This window comes from Xiphophorus maculatus, chromosome 13, assembly GCF_002775205.1.
Source record: "Xiphophorus maculatus strain JP 163 A chromosome 13, X_maculatus-5.0-male, whole genome shotgun sequence".
NCBI lineage: Eukaryota > Metazoa > Chordata > Actinopteri > Cyprinodontiformes > Poeciliidae > Xiphophorus > Xiphophorus maculatus.
In genome coordinates this window covers 4,741,427-4,758,640 of record NC_036455.1, presented here as the reverse complement: position 1 = coordinate 4,758,640, position 17,214 = coordinate 4,741,427, and the positions used below count along the sequence as shown (strand labels likewise).

Below are 17,214 nucleotides of genomic sequence, written 5' to 3'. Positions count from 1 at the left end.
CTTTAGATAAATGAAAGACACCAGTGAAAAATAATACCAATAGTAATCCTCCCGACAGTGTTTATCTCTGCAGGTGGTGTTCCTGCATTTGATTGCAGAAAAAGAGAAAAATGTCACTCCTTTTACAATACTTTGAAGAAAAAGACTTTAATGAAATGCATATTCGAGACTGTTCTGATTATGGATTCTTCACCATAGGGTGCTTGCGGTTTACCATAACATGTCTGGTAATGAGGCAGGCCAGAGACTAGGAAGTGAGCCCAGTTCTTAGCTAGAAACATATGACAGGACTGCTTGTATTATTTGGATCAGTATGGGGCATTGGTTTTTCAAAGCATTAAACAAGACAAAGGGGTTTTCTGTGATTGGGGAACTAAATTCAGAAGACAAGCACTCAGTTTCAGTAAAGTTTGTAGAAGCAGGACATTTTGAAGAACAGCTTTGCAAAAGTATTTTTACTACCAGAATTTTTTTCACATTTTACTGTGGTACAACTATAAACTCCATTGAGTTTTAGGGTGATTTTATCACTTATTTCGATTAATGTGCTTCGATCTAAACGAGGGCTTAAGTACAAGCCAACTGGTCTTTATGTTGCTTTTGGTTCACCAATTTCTTCTGAGGATGTATTTATAAAAGTAGACATAGGTGGATTCCTCATACAAATAAGGTGATCTTCTTGATCTGCCCTCAGACTGAAGGGTGGACAGGGAGTTCTGCTGAACTATCATGCGACCATGCAGGGATCCTGTGGTGCACTGCTCCCTTAAAGAGTGCGCAGCAGCCACTCATTAAAAATGCAGGAGCAATTACGCTGGCCGAGTCTGACTCAGTAAATGCTACCATGCCGAGCTTCCACCCCAACCTCCTCAACCTCCTCTTACCCTTGAATTGCCTAAAGCAGCAACCCGAGTAATCTGCATGTGAACCAGCATGCCAAAGGTAGGGCAGCAGAGACAGCAGAAAAAGAAAGCTACAGTTACACAAGAGCAACAAAAGCCCTTCTCTACTTCACTGCTCGTCTGTCTCTCACGAGGTGCATTTACCTCCCTCCTCCTCATCCAGCACGTGGCTCACATCCTTCACCCTCACTGCTCTGCTGTCTTGACCTGGTTCTTCATTTGCCCTTTTTATCCATGCTCTGCCCGCTTGGTATGAGCCCTAGCAAGCACTGTTTGCCTGGGAGTCTCTCAATTCATATGGAATCACTATCACAATTTTAGAGTGAGCGATGATCTCAAAGGAAGACAGAACAAAATGAAAAATAAGGTAAAGAATAATCCATGTAGTTCTGCCCAAAAGCTTACATACACTCATCCCAATTTTGGGGCTTTAAATTATTATTGTATTATTCTGCAGCATTCTTTTTTGGGGCAAAATGATAGCACAACACACAACTTTAATACAAACAAGAATTGGGTGTACAAGTAGATTTTTTTTTTTCATAAATCTGTTCCTGAACCAGATGCAGTGGGTGTTTGGGATTACAGACCTGTTGGAACACCCAATTATGTCTATCTTTACACTGGTCTGAAGGTAATTTGAAGTAATCTTAAAAGCTTTATAAATAGCCTTCTCTCTGCATTGATGTGCCCACTGGTACACTTTGTGTAGTGTACCAGTGCCACTGACAGCAGAACAGCCCCACAGCATGATACAACCACCATCACAGAGGCTCAGACTTTTTCAGATGAAATGACTTTTTCATTTGACTTCTCCATGTTGGCAGTTACATATTTCAGTCAAGTTTAAAAAGTTTCCAATTTGGCGCAAGCTCTTCTGTCTTGAGCAATCCAGTTTATAATATGGTTTACTATAAACTGAGCATTCATTGGGTTGACTTGCAGTATCTTCACTCCTCTGATTTCGTCTGAGATGGAAAGTTTGAGTCATTTGGATGAAATTTGATAAAAATTTGGTATTCAAACTGGAAAATTATCTCAAGCAAACAAGTTTAATATAATCTCCCTAAAAGACCACCTCAAAGCGCTGACCCCAAGTAAGTTGATCATATAACAAACCAAATTAAACGAACTACCAATTCTGCCAAGCAGAGTTGTGAAATATCAGGTCAGAGTAATGTATTACGCTTGGTGATGGAAACGCAAAGTGTTTGTGGGACAGCTGACTAAAAATTAGACGATTTGCATTTACAGTGAACCCCCAGAATTAGGGACCACACGCACTTGCAGATAGCTAAGATAAGCCAATTCATGAGACTCCCTATAAGAACACACATAACTTTCTATTTTAATAGTTTAAACGCCAAGCATACCTTAATATGCATTAATATGCACAGAGGAAATTGTAAGCATAACTGCAGAAATTAATATCTATAGTCTTTCTTATTTTCACTCTTGGGTTACAGACAGTCAGGACCAAGGCTAAAGAATGAAGCTCCTTGATTGGCTGCTTTGCAAACGCCAGCCAATAAGCTAGAGGGGCACATCACGCATCACGTTTAATAATTTTCAGTCAAATATTTTAGAGGTTTTAGAGGCACTATAAAGGTTTCTGCAAATAGGCAGGATTTCCACAACTAATTTGAGTTATGTTCCATAGAAAACGCGACAAATAGCCGGATCCACAAAAACTGAATAGGAGGATCCACTGTACATATTTATTATTGAGTTTAAATGTGTAATTTTGACTATGTGTAAAATATCAAAAAGATTGTCAATTCTGGTCGCATATCAACGTCTGACCTAATATATCTTACATATACACATGTGAAAAAAACAAAATCACAGACATTTCCATCCAACAATGTACAACTGATTGATAAGTCTGACTTTCATTTGATTAATTCCCTATATTGATGAGAGCTGCCTTTGCTAAAGAGGTTGCCACTTTTGGCATACTGCACAGATGGTAGGACACCAGGCCCTACAGACAGCAGGGGCTCCTGGAATTAGAGCAAGAGGCTCGCAAGAGTGATGGAAGATGGGAAAGGGTAATTATACAGAGGGACAACATGAAAGAAAACTTAGAGATTAAGGCAGGCTTGGCAAAAAAAGAAGAGTAAAAAAGAGCAGTTTGAGCTAAAGTGATGGGAATAAATAAACACTCAGCATTAAAGAGAAAAGAAACAAACAATTTGAGACTGTACCCCACTACTTTGAAAAGGGGAGGCATAAAGTAGAGCGTAATAACACAAGGCAGGTCCCTTGCCAGTAAGGCAGTGGAGTGAAACAGAGGGGCATGCTAGACAGCTCCAGGCAGATACTATGTTACAGAAAAAAAGGGCTAGTAAAAACAAGAGAGGGAAAAAAGCAGGTGTATTTGTAGAGTCCTGCTGCACTGTTGGGTTTGAGGGCCACATCATGTGTCTCGTTTTATCTGGCTCTAAGTCTGAAGCAACATCTTTCCTGTCGCTCAGTTTCCCTTCATGCTGTCTCGGTGTGGCTCTTTCACTCTGTGCTCTACATACATAGAAATCAGACGTCGTCAGACTTTTAAGTGTGATTTGCACAACTTCTGAAAAGGAAAGATCCCAACATTCGGAACCCGGTATTTTTACATTTTTAAATTTTGTTATAGCTGAACCACATGTTTGGCTGTCTTTCCTATTTTGAAGAGTATTTTATTAAACACATGAAGTAGAAAAATAGATTGTTTTGCTGTTTAGTTGTATGTGTTCAGTGCATTTTGCTGAACAGCATGTTCTCTTTCTTTTTCTATTTAAAAGAAAAATTCTGAAAAAATATGTGTAAATGAATAAAAAATATAACAATGTAGAAATAAAATAAGTGCTGGAAAAAACGATACATGTTGTATTTAATGCATCAACCCAGGTTTTTAAGTTAAAAATAACTTTTCCAGCCTCATCTCTCCTCGTTTCTCTCCACAGACGTGAGTTCCTTCATGTTAAAGTGCAGACCTGAGTCACCAGTTATCTCCAGATGGTCAGGGAAGGTGAGTTCAGAGACACCGTTCCCTTGAGCTAGAAATCCACCACCAAGCACATCATTTTATACTTTAGACATTTATCTCTGATGCTTTATTTCCCCTCTGTATTAACCTCCAAGTCTGTGAGCAGGTATTTTGTTTTGTGACTTGTACAAGGACACTTCAATGACGCAAACAAGCTGAGGAGAATTTGTCACCTGGTTTGGGCCTCAACTCTCAGTACTGTAGTGTTTACAAGGCACAGAGGTTGTGGAAACCAGATATATCTTTCAGTCTGCATTTCTGTGAACACTTTTTTTAAACAACCAACTCCTAATTTATTAATATATTTCTTTCAAGGAGTCAGAGTTTACTGTGATGTGTGAAAGTAGTTTTGAAGGTCTTTCACATTCCAGAGAACATAGAAAATATATTTCATCTTTTCTTTGTGGTTATCTTCAATACTGTAAATATGCAGTGATGTCCCGAGAGCAATCTGCTAACACAGCTAAAGAAATGTGTGTCAGAGTGCCAGGTCTTAGCACCAACCTCTGTGGTGTACTCCATGAAAGGCCATGCGAAGCAGCAATTCAAACACAATCTTAATGTATGGGTGTGGAGATGGGGCTTGGCTGTTGACAGATGAGAAGTGTTTAAAGTGCATCTCTGTGTCTGTGCATGTAGTTAAATAAAGAGGCCATACCAAGTAAATTGAGTTGTCTGCTCCACTGACTCACAAATTGATATTTTACAGCTGAAGAACGCTTCAGCCAAAGCAGGACACAAGCACATCTTGGTCAATTATCAACATTTGCCAATCCGTTGAAGTGAAGGATTGAAAAAGCAAAATGAAACATTTATTTTATATATATTTAAATAAATATCTGGTTCTCTAACAGAGAGCTCTAAGAAAAGACATTGACTTAACTCACAGAAAGGTGGGGCAGGATTGTGTTTCAGTCAGTAACAAAGAACATATTAGGAATTAGAAGACAGGAAATGAGCTGAATTACTCAGTCTTAGCAATAATGAAAACATACTCTCTTTGACTCCAAACAGAGATGGGCTCAAGAAGAAGTAATTTAAAACCTGGATATTTGCAGCAATCAAAATGCGTGATGAACATTTTAGGGATATTAAGGAGAGGAAACTGAGGTTCTAGCTGAGTTCATGTCACAGATAACCAACAGATGTGGATGGCGCAGTAAAATAATCCTAATAATATTCTCAATCTTATTCACTTCATAACGAAGCACATGTTTCAAGTTTAAGTCCCAGTACCATTTCAGAAACTCCACATGTTTAGTTTTATGGTGGTAGGACATAAAAAGCATTTTCTTAGTGGCTATCCCGAATCAGTGGTTGGCAAGTGGACAGGACCTTTGTGACTGCAGAGACATGTTGAGTCTAAGATGACAGTATTTGTTGAAGATTTCTAGGAGTGAGCATTGAGATAATTTTACATTTGCCAACTATTTTACCAGATGACATAAAAAAAACTTTCATAGTCCACTGACTAAAATAAATAGGGCACTGTTTTATAACATTTATACTTCAGAAAAATAGAAAGTTAGGAAACACTATGAACTTCCTAGAATGTGTTGAACTTAAAGAAATCCTCTAGTTATATTTGCTCTAACGAGCCAACAAGGTTTACCAGCAACTACTCCACAGGTGATTTTGTTAAAAAGCTTTTCTCCCCCCAACGTGATTTTTTTCATACTGAATAAATATACTCAACTTAAGCTGTTTTTATGTTTTGATTGTGCTACTTCTATAAATGATTGATTTACTATGAATTTAAGAAGAACTTCCTAGAATGTGTTGTCATTTATGGAGATGCATAAACGACCTGTCCTGATACAATGACTGGACAAATATGTAATCAGAAAAAAAAAAAAAGAAATACAGTGAACCCTCGCTATAACGCGGTTCACCTTTCACTGCTTCGCGGAGATTTTTGTGCAGTTTCTTTTTCACAGTGCATTGTGTTCTACGTCCTGATTGGCTAAACAGTCTCCACGCTTCTTCTCTACCTGTGTGCCAATAACGTTACAGTATTTAAATATACGTAATACAGCTTGGGAAATTTTGGCAAATATGTTTGCCCAGAAGAAAAAAGAGTGACAACAACTACCAATAACTATGTTCTTCTCTTGAAAGAACACACCTGCACCACAGGCTTCAGGAGAAAAAGACACTAGAGAGCGGAGTCGGGCCGCAGCGTCACAGTCAGAGGAACAGTGAAATACACAAGTCACAATTTGTCCTACTGTAGTTATCTGTAAGAAAGTGTCCTATTTGTTAAAAAAATGCTTAGGCCTGAAAACAGGTTTTGTTCTTTGGTTTCAATGTAGAGTATTTAATTATGCGGTATAATAATTGTAAAAAAAAAAAAAGAAAAGGTAACCACTTCACGGATTTCGCCTATCACGGGTTCTTTTCGGAACGCAACCCCTGTGGAAAATGAGGGTTCACTGTATATATATATATATATATATATATATATTGCTCTAATTCATAAATCGTTGCAAACAAAACAGACATTCAACATTTTGCGAATATTTAGGTTTTTAATTGCTATATGGAGTAGCAATGCCACAACCCACTCTTTTGGCTCTTTTAAGTTTATTAGATTTTTCTTTTTCTCACAACAAAGACAAATTTGACAGTTTGGAAATATTTCTGGTTACAGCATACAGATATGGAGAAACTAAAAAGTTCAAGCTTTATAAGGTGTCAATGTTTTAAGACTACAGCTGAGAAACTACAAGAGGTGGCCCTCTGCAGGCAGGCAGGCTACCTGAGCATAAAGCCTTAATTAACTAGCAAATATTAACTTGTTACATTTGTGTTATTCTCCAAATAGCAGAATAGAAAAAAAATTACATAATATTCTGCACAATATGAACTTGAAAGCTATATCTAAACTTAGCCGGTGTTTATTCATTAATTTTCTGAACATTTATTTGTCATGCTGAACAAATAAATGTTGAGTATGACAGTATATAATTGTAATAAGTTGTATTGGTAATTTTAGATTTTCAGTTTCAAATAAATTCAATTAGAAGAGATCATTTTAGTCTTTAATTTTTGTACAACTGTTACAACACTATGAAACTTTGGTATTTTTACTCAAACTACTTATATAGTGAAATTTCCAAACAGGCCATGGCCTTGATGAAACACTTGTTAATAATAGGCACAGGTTTTGGTAAAAAAAAATATCTTTCATTGAATATGGTCTTTATTAATAATAACCAACCAACAGCTATAATAGTTCTTGGGAGGAGAAAATGCTATGCTGAGACTTGCATGAAGTATTTTTTACAGTAATTTTCTTATTTAGGATGCCCATCCATTACCTATCATTACAGCTGAATTGACGACAAGTTGTGAACCGCCCGTGCCATTATTAATAAAAAAGGTTGAAATTTGGCAAATAACTGTATGCACTGATTATCCTGGGAATAAACAGAAATAGGCCCCCTTTGAAAGGATTCTTTCATCAAAGCAACATCCTGCCAGCTCCCCGCAGCCATAACCTCATATAAAAGCCACACACACAAACACACAAATCCTCCTTCAGGAATCAATAATTCAGCTAAAGAGAAGCACATGCTACGCCCTGCTGCACTAATCAATAGGAAGCCAAATGTTATTGTTTCATCTCATTCTGCAACTTTTACATTCTAATAAGGACGAAAAGAGACATTCTGGATGTACATCTCATTATCAGATCATACGCAAAGAGGACAATGCAGAGATGCCTCAAGATAACCTTTGAGAGTATAATGACTTTCTTTATTTAATTTTATTTCATTGTTATTTGACACCATTCCCCTGAACCTTTTAGTTTCAGGGGAACCTGAATAGGCTCAAAAAGTGTGAGTTGAACCAACACGTTTTTTAATAGTTTCTAAACGTCACATGTTTATAACCCAATAACATTAAAAGTACATTTGTAAATCAGACATTTGGAAAATACTTCTAAGCGTATAGGTTAATGGCATCAGAGTACACAAAGGTTTGTAAAAGATACAGCTTGAGAACTGATAAAATGCTCCATCTTCTCCCTACTGTTTAAAATCCTTCTATTGAAAATGTCAGAAGTACCTTCACTTTTCTCTGGCTGTGTGAAGCAGAGATTAGAACTGCGTTGCCCCTTCAGCACTTGTTGCTGCTCATTGTTGGTGACATGGCTGAAAGAATTTTATGCTTTTCCCTCACTTACAGGAAAAAAAACAAAACAAATTTGCCTATTTAGAAATACAACAATTAATTATGGCAAGTTAGTAATTAACATGTTTAATAAATAGAGAGTTCTACTAATTAACCTGGTTACATCAAGCTGATAAACTTTGCAATAAAGTTACATTATTACATTTTGAAAGTGTTTATTCTATCTTTTGCTTTAGTCTGTGCTTAAATATTTAATTAAAATTGAATAAATATTATAGATAGAAATGCACCAATCAATTTCAAATGTTATTAAAATTGGACATTTTTCCCTTCATCACCAAATCAAATACTAAAACAGTTTTTTTTGTTTCATCTTGAAGACTCTTGATGAGCTACAACAGTCAAAATTACAATCGTCAACTCTCGGGTCAAAAAGAAGTCGGAAATCAATGCCAGTCTAGAAAGATCCAGATTGTTGAATCTCTAATTATAGATAATACTATTGTACATGTAGTAATTGTAATATTATTTTTGCAGCACTATGAATATTCTGTACTAAAAGCATATACTTGATGTTATAAATGTTGATATTCATAAGAGAAAAACATAGTACTTCTATCAAAGTGAAAAGTCTCTATGTGATGTCATACTCTCCTAATAAAGACATTCAAATTGTTTCCAAAACAAATATACAACAAAAAAACAATGACATGTACACAAATTCATTGTGTACACCAACACCGACATTTATTATCAACTCTATCACCGACACCTGTTCAATTTTCATATCAATATGTACCAAAACGTCTAGGGAATTATTTGGATAATTTGTTGAATGTATTCCATGAAGAATTGAAGGAGTTCTGAAGTCCCAAGAGGTACTAAGGTGTACCTAATAAAATGGCCAGTAGGTATATTTCGTCTGATTTGGAACAACCTCTAAAGTTTAACAGTATAGTTTCCAAATTTGAATAAAATTTGAGTGACATAAATAATCTCTAATCCTGAAATTTTCAAGACATTTAATTTAATAAGTTGCTAGTTGCAGCAGGATAAAGTACTTTAAAAAAATTGCTACTATGATTAGCAACATTTTGTGAGTACAGAAAAATAAAGAGCAGACAGAAAAAAAATTAAAAAGACGAGATATTACTTGTTGTCTTGCAAACTAAGCAAGATATGCATGCTCCCTCATTCATATCTTTGGGGAAGTTAGACAAAACATTGATAACACAGCAACAACAAAGATCAGAAAAGTCAATGATTTCAAAGGATATGGTTCTATAAATAGTGTTCATGCCGTAAAATTTTACATAAACGTTTGGCTGTAGTGACTACCATGTGATTATGTCAAGTGGTTTAACCTGCCAGCCAAGCCTCATCTCCCCTCTCTGTAATCGAGCTATCAATGATCATTAATGAGAGCATGACATGGTGCTCTAAAGCCCACTTGGCCACATTGCCCAATGCGCTGGCCTTTCTCCCAGCCTCTCTTCCTCTCTACTGACTCTAACCTACAAGGCCACACTGTCTAATAATAAAAAGAAATATAAACGCTCCTTGCCAATCTCCAAGACAAGAATGCATGTTTTTTCTTTCTGTATGCTGCCGACTTTGGGTGCGGTTTTTGTGACACAAGACCTTAGTGGCTTCCTCAAGGATACATTGAATGCTGACTGTTGCAAGATTGGATCTGCGTTGACCTTGGGAGTGAACTGCAGCACGGGCAAAGGAGGAAAGGGGGGTTTGTTGCAACAGAGTGGGGATGCAGAGAGTGAGAGCAGAGAGGAAGTAGCTAGAGGGAGGGAGAGCATGGGAGAATGAAGGGGCATGCTTTGATTGAGAGGCCCCTGAGATGAGCAGCTCTGAGATATGAGACGAGGGAGGGAAGGAGAGGGGAATGATAGAGGGAGTAGCGAAGGCGTGGATGAGAGAGAGAGGGAAGCCATATGGCAGCAGTACAAATGTATTAAACTATAAATCAGGGGGAAAGCTAGTGGACTGCCAGGTGGGGCTGCAGTCAGGTCCTTCCAGTTGGAGGTTGAAATGTTAATGTGGGAAAGGATGAAACTATCATTATCAAGTTTTATTTACTTGTTAATTTTTGTTCAAACCACAAGGTTGAAATGTTTAAACTTTCCTCCTGTTGAGCATAGTTTGAAAATGATTTATACAAATTACTCTCAGCAGAAGTAAAAAAAAAAAAAAAAGAGAGAGATCAAAGAGCGTGCAATCAAGATCGGGATTTGTTTTGTAATCAAACCCAAACAGCCTCTTACATCTTCTGGGCAGGGCTGAAAAGATTTGGTGCATAAGTGTTATGAAAAAAATCCTTAAGGCAAAATCTTGGGCTTATTGCTATGTTTATTTTCTGGTGACTACGTACTCTTCAGTGGTCAGACGTTTCACAGGGACAGTCATTGCAGATTGTGTTTACAGTAATTGTCATAACAAAGATCTCAAAGTAGTGGTAGATGAGGATTCCTGTCCCCACGCCGATGGAAAGACGAGAAATGCAAAGAAAACACTAAGAATAAGACTCACAATGGGATAAGTTTGTAAACAAAAGAATGAATTCTCCAGTTAGCAAAATCAGCTTTGCATGATAGCATGACGTCAGCAACGACAGATGCATATCAGATTCTTGAGACAATAATACATGCAGGCATAACCAGCCTTTACTTTTAGAGCAACCAACAGATGCCATGTCCTAAATTATTATACACTTTGGCCCCACATTGGGAACACTGTGATCTAACTCATTAAAAGACATATTTAACACAAATCACAAACCTTTCACTGGAGGGTTCGACAGCTTTTGGGTAGTTTCCTTAGCACCAAAAAGGGTTTTGCATAGAACAGGTTCAAAAAGAATCCCTGAGCAATTTATGGTCTGGGGCTACAAAGAGCTTAATCAAGTAATTATTTCAAAAAGAACACAGACAAAGTGTTGGATCATCAAATTGTTGCACTCACAAACATTGAGTTATAAGTTTTCCTCTCTGCACACAACTATTAGAGACAACAGCATCCCCTGATTAAATGTCAGACACCATTACATCTTATCCCTGGACAAAAGCATTTAACAATTATGATGTTTTTTATTAAAGGAGAATGTCCTGGAACTAAGCTGATCATAGATGGTGGGTTGGGTTATATTTGTGAACAGAAAAATGTCAACATGTAAATATATTTGTGGGGCCTTCAAAAAAAAAAAGTAGGAATCCCTGACATAGAATATGTATTCCTAGCTAAGTTAATACATTAAGGATGAGTCATAAGGTATTTTACGTAATTAACTAACATCAAGTAACATATAATGGTGAAGTGGAACAGAAAAGATACATGATTTCAGAGTTCTTCACAAAAGGCAGAAAAAAATATCCTCACAGTGAATTATAGTGGTTGAAGTATAATGGTTTGGGAATGATCTTTACCACTCTAATTTGTAATGGAGATGTGATGGAATTGTTTAGATCCAAAAATGGTCTTTATCTAGTGTGGCCCAAACAATGTCCAGACTTTTTTTTTTTTTTACTTTTTTTTTATTTAACCTTTATTTCACCACGGAAATACCATTAAGTTGTTGAAAATTCTAAATGTATGTTTACAAATGCCTTTCTTTCCATCTGTTGGAGTTTAAGTTATGTTGCAAAGAAGCATGTGTAAAATATCAGCTTCTATATGTGCACAACTGGTGGAGACATGCCTCTAAGCACCTGCAGCTGTGGCTTAAGTAAAATTTGAAAAACCATGCATCATTTTCCTTCCACGTTGTAATTATGGACTTCTTTGTGGTGGACTAAAAATTTAAATCCCAATCAAGTTGTAGTGGTAATGACATGAAATGTGGAAAAATGTAGGACTTTGCAAAAACAATATACATAAAACAAAACAAAACCTATAAATAAAATCAAATGAGACCTGATCATTTAATTGTTTAAGTGCACACCTGCAGCATGCTTTTCAACCACTGCTATAAATCATGATGACACTAAAACAGACAGAAGTTAGTGTTACGTATTGTGGTGGAAAAACAAATAGAGTAATCCCCAAAAGGCTTCCATTTTAATCCCTTGATGATGTCTGGGTAGTGTGCCCAGCCAGTGTCCTGGCAGCCATCAGGATCCAGGCCTGGGCTGCCATCCCAAAAGCACTGATGCATACTACAGCTTGAACAAACACGGGGAGCCTACCCCATGTCTGCTCTATGTCACAAGCAAACCATCAAAAGAAATAACAAAAAAAAAAAAAATGTTTCATTAACCTACGCTGCAAAAAGACATTTCAGCCTTTATGTGATTCATCAAATTCATGCTGTAATTAGTTCCCGCGGAAAAGCGTCAGTTAAGCTTTTAAACAATGGCCTACATTAAGCTTGAAAATACTTCATTAGCAAATTAATTTTTGGATCCTAATTTTTTTTCATTTGCCTAATGTATGACAGAACAAAAAAGGTTGTCATTCGGTAGTTTTGATTAAATGACTGAATCTAAAATGAACATTATCTAACACGTTAGACTGAACAATCTCACGAGAAGCTCAGCAGCTTGCCGGTGAAGAATGGACAGCTTTCAGTTACGGTCTGCGAGCGTGGACTAACAGTAGCCTAGAGCATTCAACCTTGATCCCTTATCCTTGATCGTTCACTCAGTGATATATATGCACACACAAACACACACCCCAGCTTACAGACTAACATAGACGTCCAGCCTCCAAGAACTGTCTGCCATTAAACCATCACAGCCAAGGCCAGTTATCCACCAAATCCCATCTCTGGTGAGAGATGAGGGGATGATGTGGAGGGCGAATTTAGAAGAGGAAGGAAGAAGAGGGAGGGGTCCCCAGGGACGAGGAAGAGTGGGAGGGAGGCTGGACAAGAGTGCACGAGTGCATCGCATGAGCGGGTATCAAAGAACAGCTGAAGAGCATCATACCTTGGTTTGGAGATAGTGGGGGTAGTAGTAGGTGTACTGAGGGTACATTGGCTGCTGCTCCAATCGCTTGCCCATGTAGCTGGAATCCTTAGCACTGAGGCAGGGAATGGTGACACGGGGGCGGGAGCTGCCAAGTAGCTAGAAATGTGGTGGAGGCGACGGTGGGGCTGTGCAATTCCAGGCTTTGCTGTCTGCACCAGTGTGTTGCAAGCCGGTCCTCTGGGGAGAAGGCAAGATCTGTGTGTCGGACTGGGCTTCCGAGAAGGTCCGCCTCTGATGAGGGAGCTCCTGATGACTTTTGCCTCGCTGTTCCAGACACTTGGTATCAGGCAGGTGCTCACTTACTGATGGACTAGAAATATTTTCTAAAGTGCCAGAACGGAGAGCGGCGAGTTTGCGATTGGATAGTTAGGGTGAGGTAGAAAAGGAAGAGGAAAGAGGAGACGCAAGGAGGTGCAGGTGGCAGTAGCTCTGGCAGTCCTAAGAATGTTGAGAATGGGAGAGGAAGAGGAGGAGAGGAGGAGGAAAGGAATGGTAAGGAAAAACGGGTTAGGACGTATAGGCTCACTTCTCTATTCAAGCTGTTCACTCCAGTCCTTTGGCTTGGTTTTAATCGCACTCTCTCACTGCCCCTCGCTTTCTGTCTTTCCCACCTCTTACACACACACGCTCAACCCCACATACACTTTCTCTCTCCTTTGATTTGACGATGCCTGTCCTGCTTGACAGAAGAAGATATCGTCAGTGCCAGTTGCCAACAGATGCACTTTGTCTCACAACAACAGAGCTTGACACAGACACAGAAAGCAATCACAGTCTGTAGCAGAGAAGCCAGCAGGAGCACAGATAAGAGAAAGATCCCAGTTTTTAAATGATGTGGCACAGGCAAATATTCAAAAATCCACTGGTTGGTTAACCAATCCACGCAGTTCCAGTTAGCAGACAAGTGATTACAAAAAAAGACAGCGATTGTGTCCTGAAGTCCCTCGTCTGTGATCCTGTTATCTGCTTCTATAAAACGTGCTCCTTATTCTTCCTCGGCTCTCTCGCTCATCTAAGCAGCCTGACTCTCTCGCGTGTGCTTCCTCTGTCACTCAGTATCCAAGCCTCTCTCTCTCCTTCTCCTCCACACTGACAGGGTGGTAAAGGGGGCTCGTTCGAAGCTACTAACAGAGCACACACTGCCTCCTCCTTTCCCAGCCCAGCCGGTGGGAGGGTCTTGAGCAGCTCTGTGCGAGTGAGGGATCCAGACACAGACCAGCGGGCTGCAGCGTTTCCACAACCTGAGAGAACACGGGGAAGAGGAGTGAAGACCAGAGAGGTTGGCGCCAGTGCGAGTAGTCGATTCCCCCTACTGGCTGCACAAGGAGCTACCACATGGAACACAGTGTCTTTACACTGATCGTCTCTCTAACACTCGTTTTAAGTGTATTCTTAAAACCAGAAAAGTTTGCTAAATAAAACTTTTTCTATTACAATCGAGGCCAAGGGTTCATATATTGTAAAGTCAAAGATAAGACAAATGGGATTGCGCACCAAAACTGCAAAATAGAAGTAACTAAATTGTCTTTTTTTTTATAAAAAGCAGGATTAGGGTGTACCAACATACAGTGCTGCAAAATAATTTTTTGTCCTCTTACATATTTATTGAATATTGTGTTTTTTATCTCATTTAAATGTTTCAGATCAAAGACATTTCAAATGAAACAGAGATGATCTAAGTAAATTAAGAGTTTTAAAGGGAAAGCAAGCTGTGTGAATCTACCTGGCTCTGTGTGAAAAGGACACTAAGCAACAGCTGCCGTCAGTTGTGTGCAATAACTGGCAATGAGCCTTTTGCTTCACCTTGACGTAATTTGGGTCTACTCCTCTGTAGAGAATAGTTTCAAGTTAGCTACATTGTAAGGTCTTTAAACATGTAAAACTTGTGTCAAGTAATGTCACAATATCACAGAAGTATTTAGGCTCAGAATTTGACTAGACCACTCCAGAGCCTTCCATTTTGTTGTTTTTGAATCAGTCAAAAGAAGACACACTTCTACAAGCCGCGTCTGGCAACTTCAGATATAATTATTTTTCCAAGAACATGGTCAGTGTCAACAAAAAAAAAGTATAATTTCTCTCATATAATTTCACTGATATGTTAAATACAATTAAAATGTTTCCATGAATCCTGAAGATTCAGTATTTGAAAGCAGGCAGACCTAGAGTTGGGAAAAAAGAAATATGTTTCTTTTTTGGAAGCAGTAACAAAACTGTAGCTTTGCATGTCTCAGAGCCTAATAAAAATGTTGTATATTGTTATAAATATGCAGAGCTAACGGTTGAATATTAAAGAGTACCTTCACCCTATTTAACAATATCTACCAATGACAATCAGAGTTGCACTGCTAAAACATTCTGCACACCTACATGTTTTTCTATCACTTTTAAAGCACATTTTCAGTTTCAAGACACATAATGTAGTGCAAATGTTACATGCTTATTCAATGAGTAGTGTGTGTATAAAAGGGCCTTTAAATGTGATCAGATAGAATTGATTCCTGCAGAAGAATCCCAAGGACCACAACAAAGCACAGAAGGAAAGGGCAACCTTTTACAGACATGGAGAGGGAAATATAATTATCAGATAGGCCACTTTTATCTGAAGAAGAGAGACGTGGCTGGTATTGATTGAGGATTACCAGATTAACAGCTTGTGCTTCAACTTGACACAAACTCTCAGTAAATGTGGAAAGGCATAAGGTCTAGAACACAGCCTGTAAGAGACAGAGATGAATGGAAAAGGTAAATTAGAAAAGGCACAGAGCTAACGTATGACAGAAAGATGTAAGCACAGATGCAAAACAGATTCATATTTCTTTATACCAGTGTATACACAGAGGTAAAGTCATCTCTGTATTACACAGATTCACAATAGTTATTTCTGTTTTTCTTTTTTTTTGTTTTATTTATTTATTTTTTACTATTTTCCATGGCGTGGAACAGACCTGCAAAGCAATACATTTCCACACAAATTTATCCAACATCTAACCAACAGTTATGTTTTCAACAAAAGTATATATCTTTAACAGCAAAAGATAGGACTAATATCCAATTTATGCATGAGACAACAAAAGTGCTTCATAATATGAAGCACTTCATAATATGAAGCACTACATAGAACCAAGCTGTTTCCTATTTTCTGACAATTTTATTTAAAGACAGAGATGATGTTTCAACCAAATAATATACAAAATGTAACTTTTCAAATATTAAGGTTAAATATTTTTCTATTTGGGCAGTGAAAAAACAAGCAAAGACCAGGATTTGATCAAGTCAACTGTATGGCAAAAGAAGTACTAAGGTACAAGTCCCATTCTCAGGTCCCCACCACTCACCGATATTTTTATAGTGTTTCTCTAATAGGAAACCTATTCCTTCAAATCCATTTTTTCCTTTTAAAAACACAAATTTCAGTTTGTTTTGTTTATTTTGTTTTGTTGGAATGTCATTCATCTCAGCTGATACACAATTGAAACATCAGAGGACCATGAAAGACATTGGTCAGCTAAACCATTAATATTCATCAGTCCATTAAGAATTAAGAGTTGGGAACTGAGACTTGACTCTTGAAACTAAATAACTGAACCTGTGCCCCAATACTCAACACAAATCGCATTACTACTAGATAAGGACTTTCAGACTTTCCCAATACCATTTTGGCATCGTCTGTGGAGCAGGCTTAAGTGCGGCATAAAAATAAAGAAATCTGACACAAAGATTTTGGCAGAAGACTGTTTAAGCGTTTTATGTTGCAAGGTGTGCCATCCTAGAGTTGCCATGTTTTTCTAGCACCTCAAATTCTCGACTGAATTGAGATCTGACAACATTGGAGCCCAAGTCAACATGTCAAGGAGTGGACTGAGGCTGGAGTCAGCGCCTGAAGAGCAAACACACGCAGATGAATCCTACACATGGTCTACAAGCCTGCCATTCACCACAGCAAACTACTCCTGAATGAAAGAAAAAACTGGACTGTTAGTCAGTAGTTTAAAGTCTGTTTTTTTTATTATTAAAGTTTGCATTGCATTTTAAAGTGAATCTTCCACAGTCTTTAGGAAGAGAAGCCCATAATATATTATGCTATACTTGAATTCCAGTGTAAAGTTTCAGAGTAGGTGTTTGCTGGTGCACTGTGTTTTCTAAAGTGCATGGTCAACACAGC

The 17,214-nt window shown here is 38.0% G+C and overlaps 1 protein-coding gene across 6 annotated transcripts in view; it reads right to left on the bottom strand.

Annotated features, from left to right (window-relative positions):
- Window positions 1-17,214, bottom strand: part of LOC102220232 (RNA-binding motif, single-stranded-interacting protein 3) — a 316,476-nt gene that overhangs the window by 218,371 nt on the left and 80,891 nt on the right. For 2 of the 6 annotated variants that reach the window (XM_023344477.1, XM_005796429.2), the window contains exon 1: window positions 13,008-14,375. The exons of the other annotated variants lie outside the window; for them this stretch is intronic. In XM_023344477.1, the coding sequence (XP_023200245.1) occupies window positions 13,008-13,082 (75 nt within the window). In that variant the 5' untranslated portion in view covers window positions 13,083-14,375. Of the gene's footprint in view, window positions 1-13,007; window positions 14,376-17,214 lie in introns of those variants that run through there. 6 annotated transcript variants of the gene reach the window in all.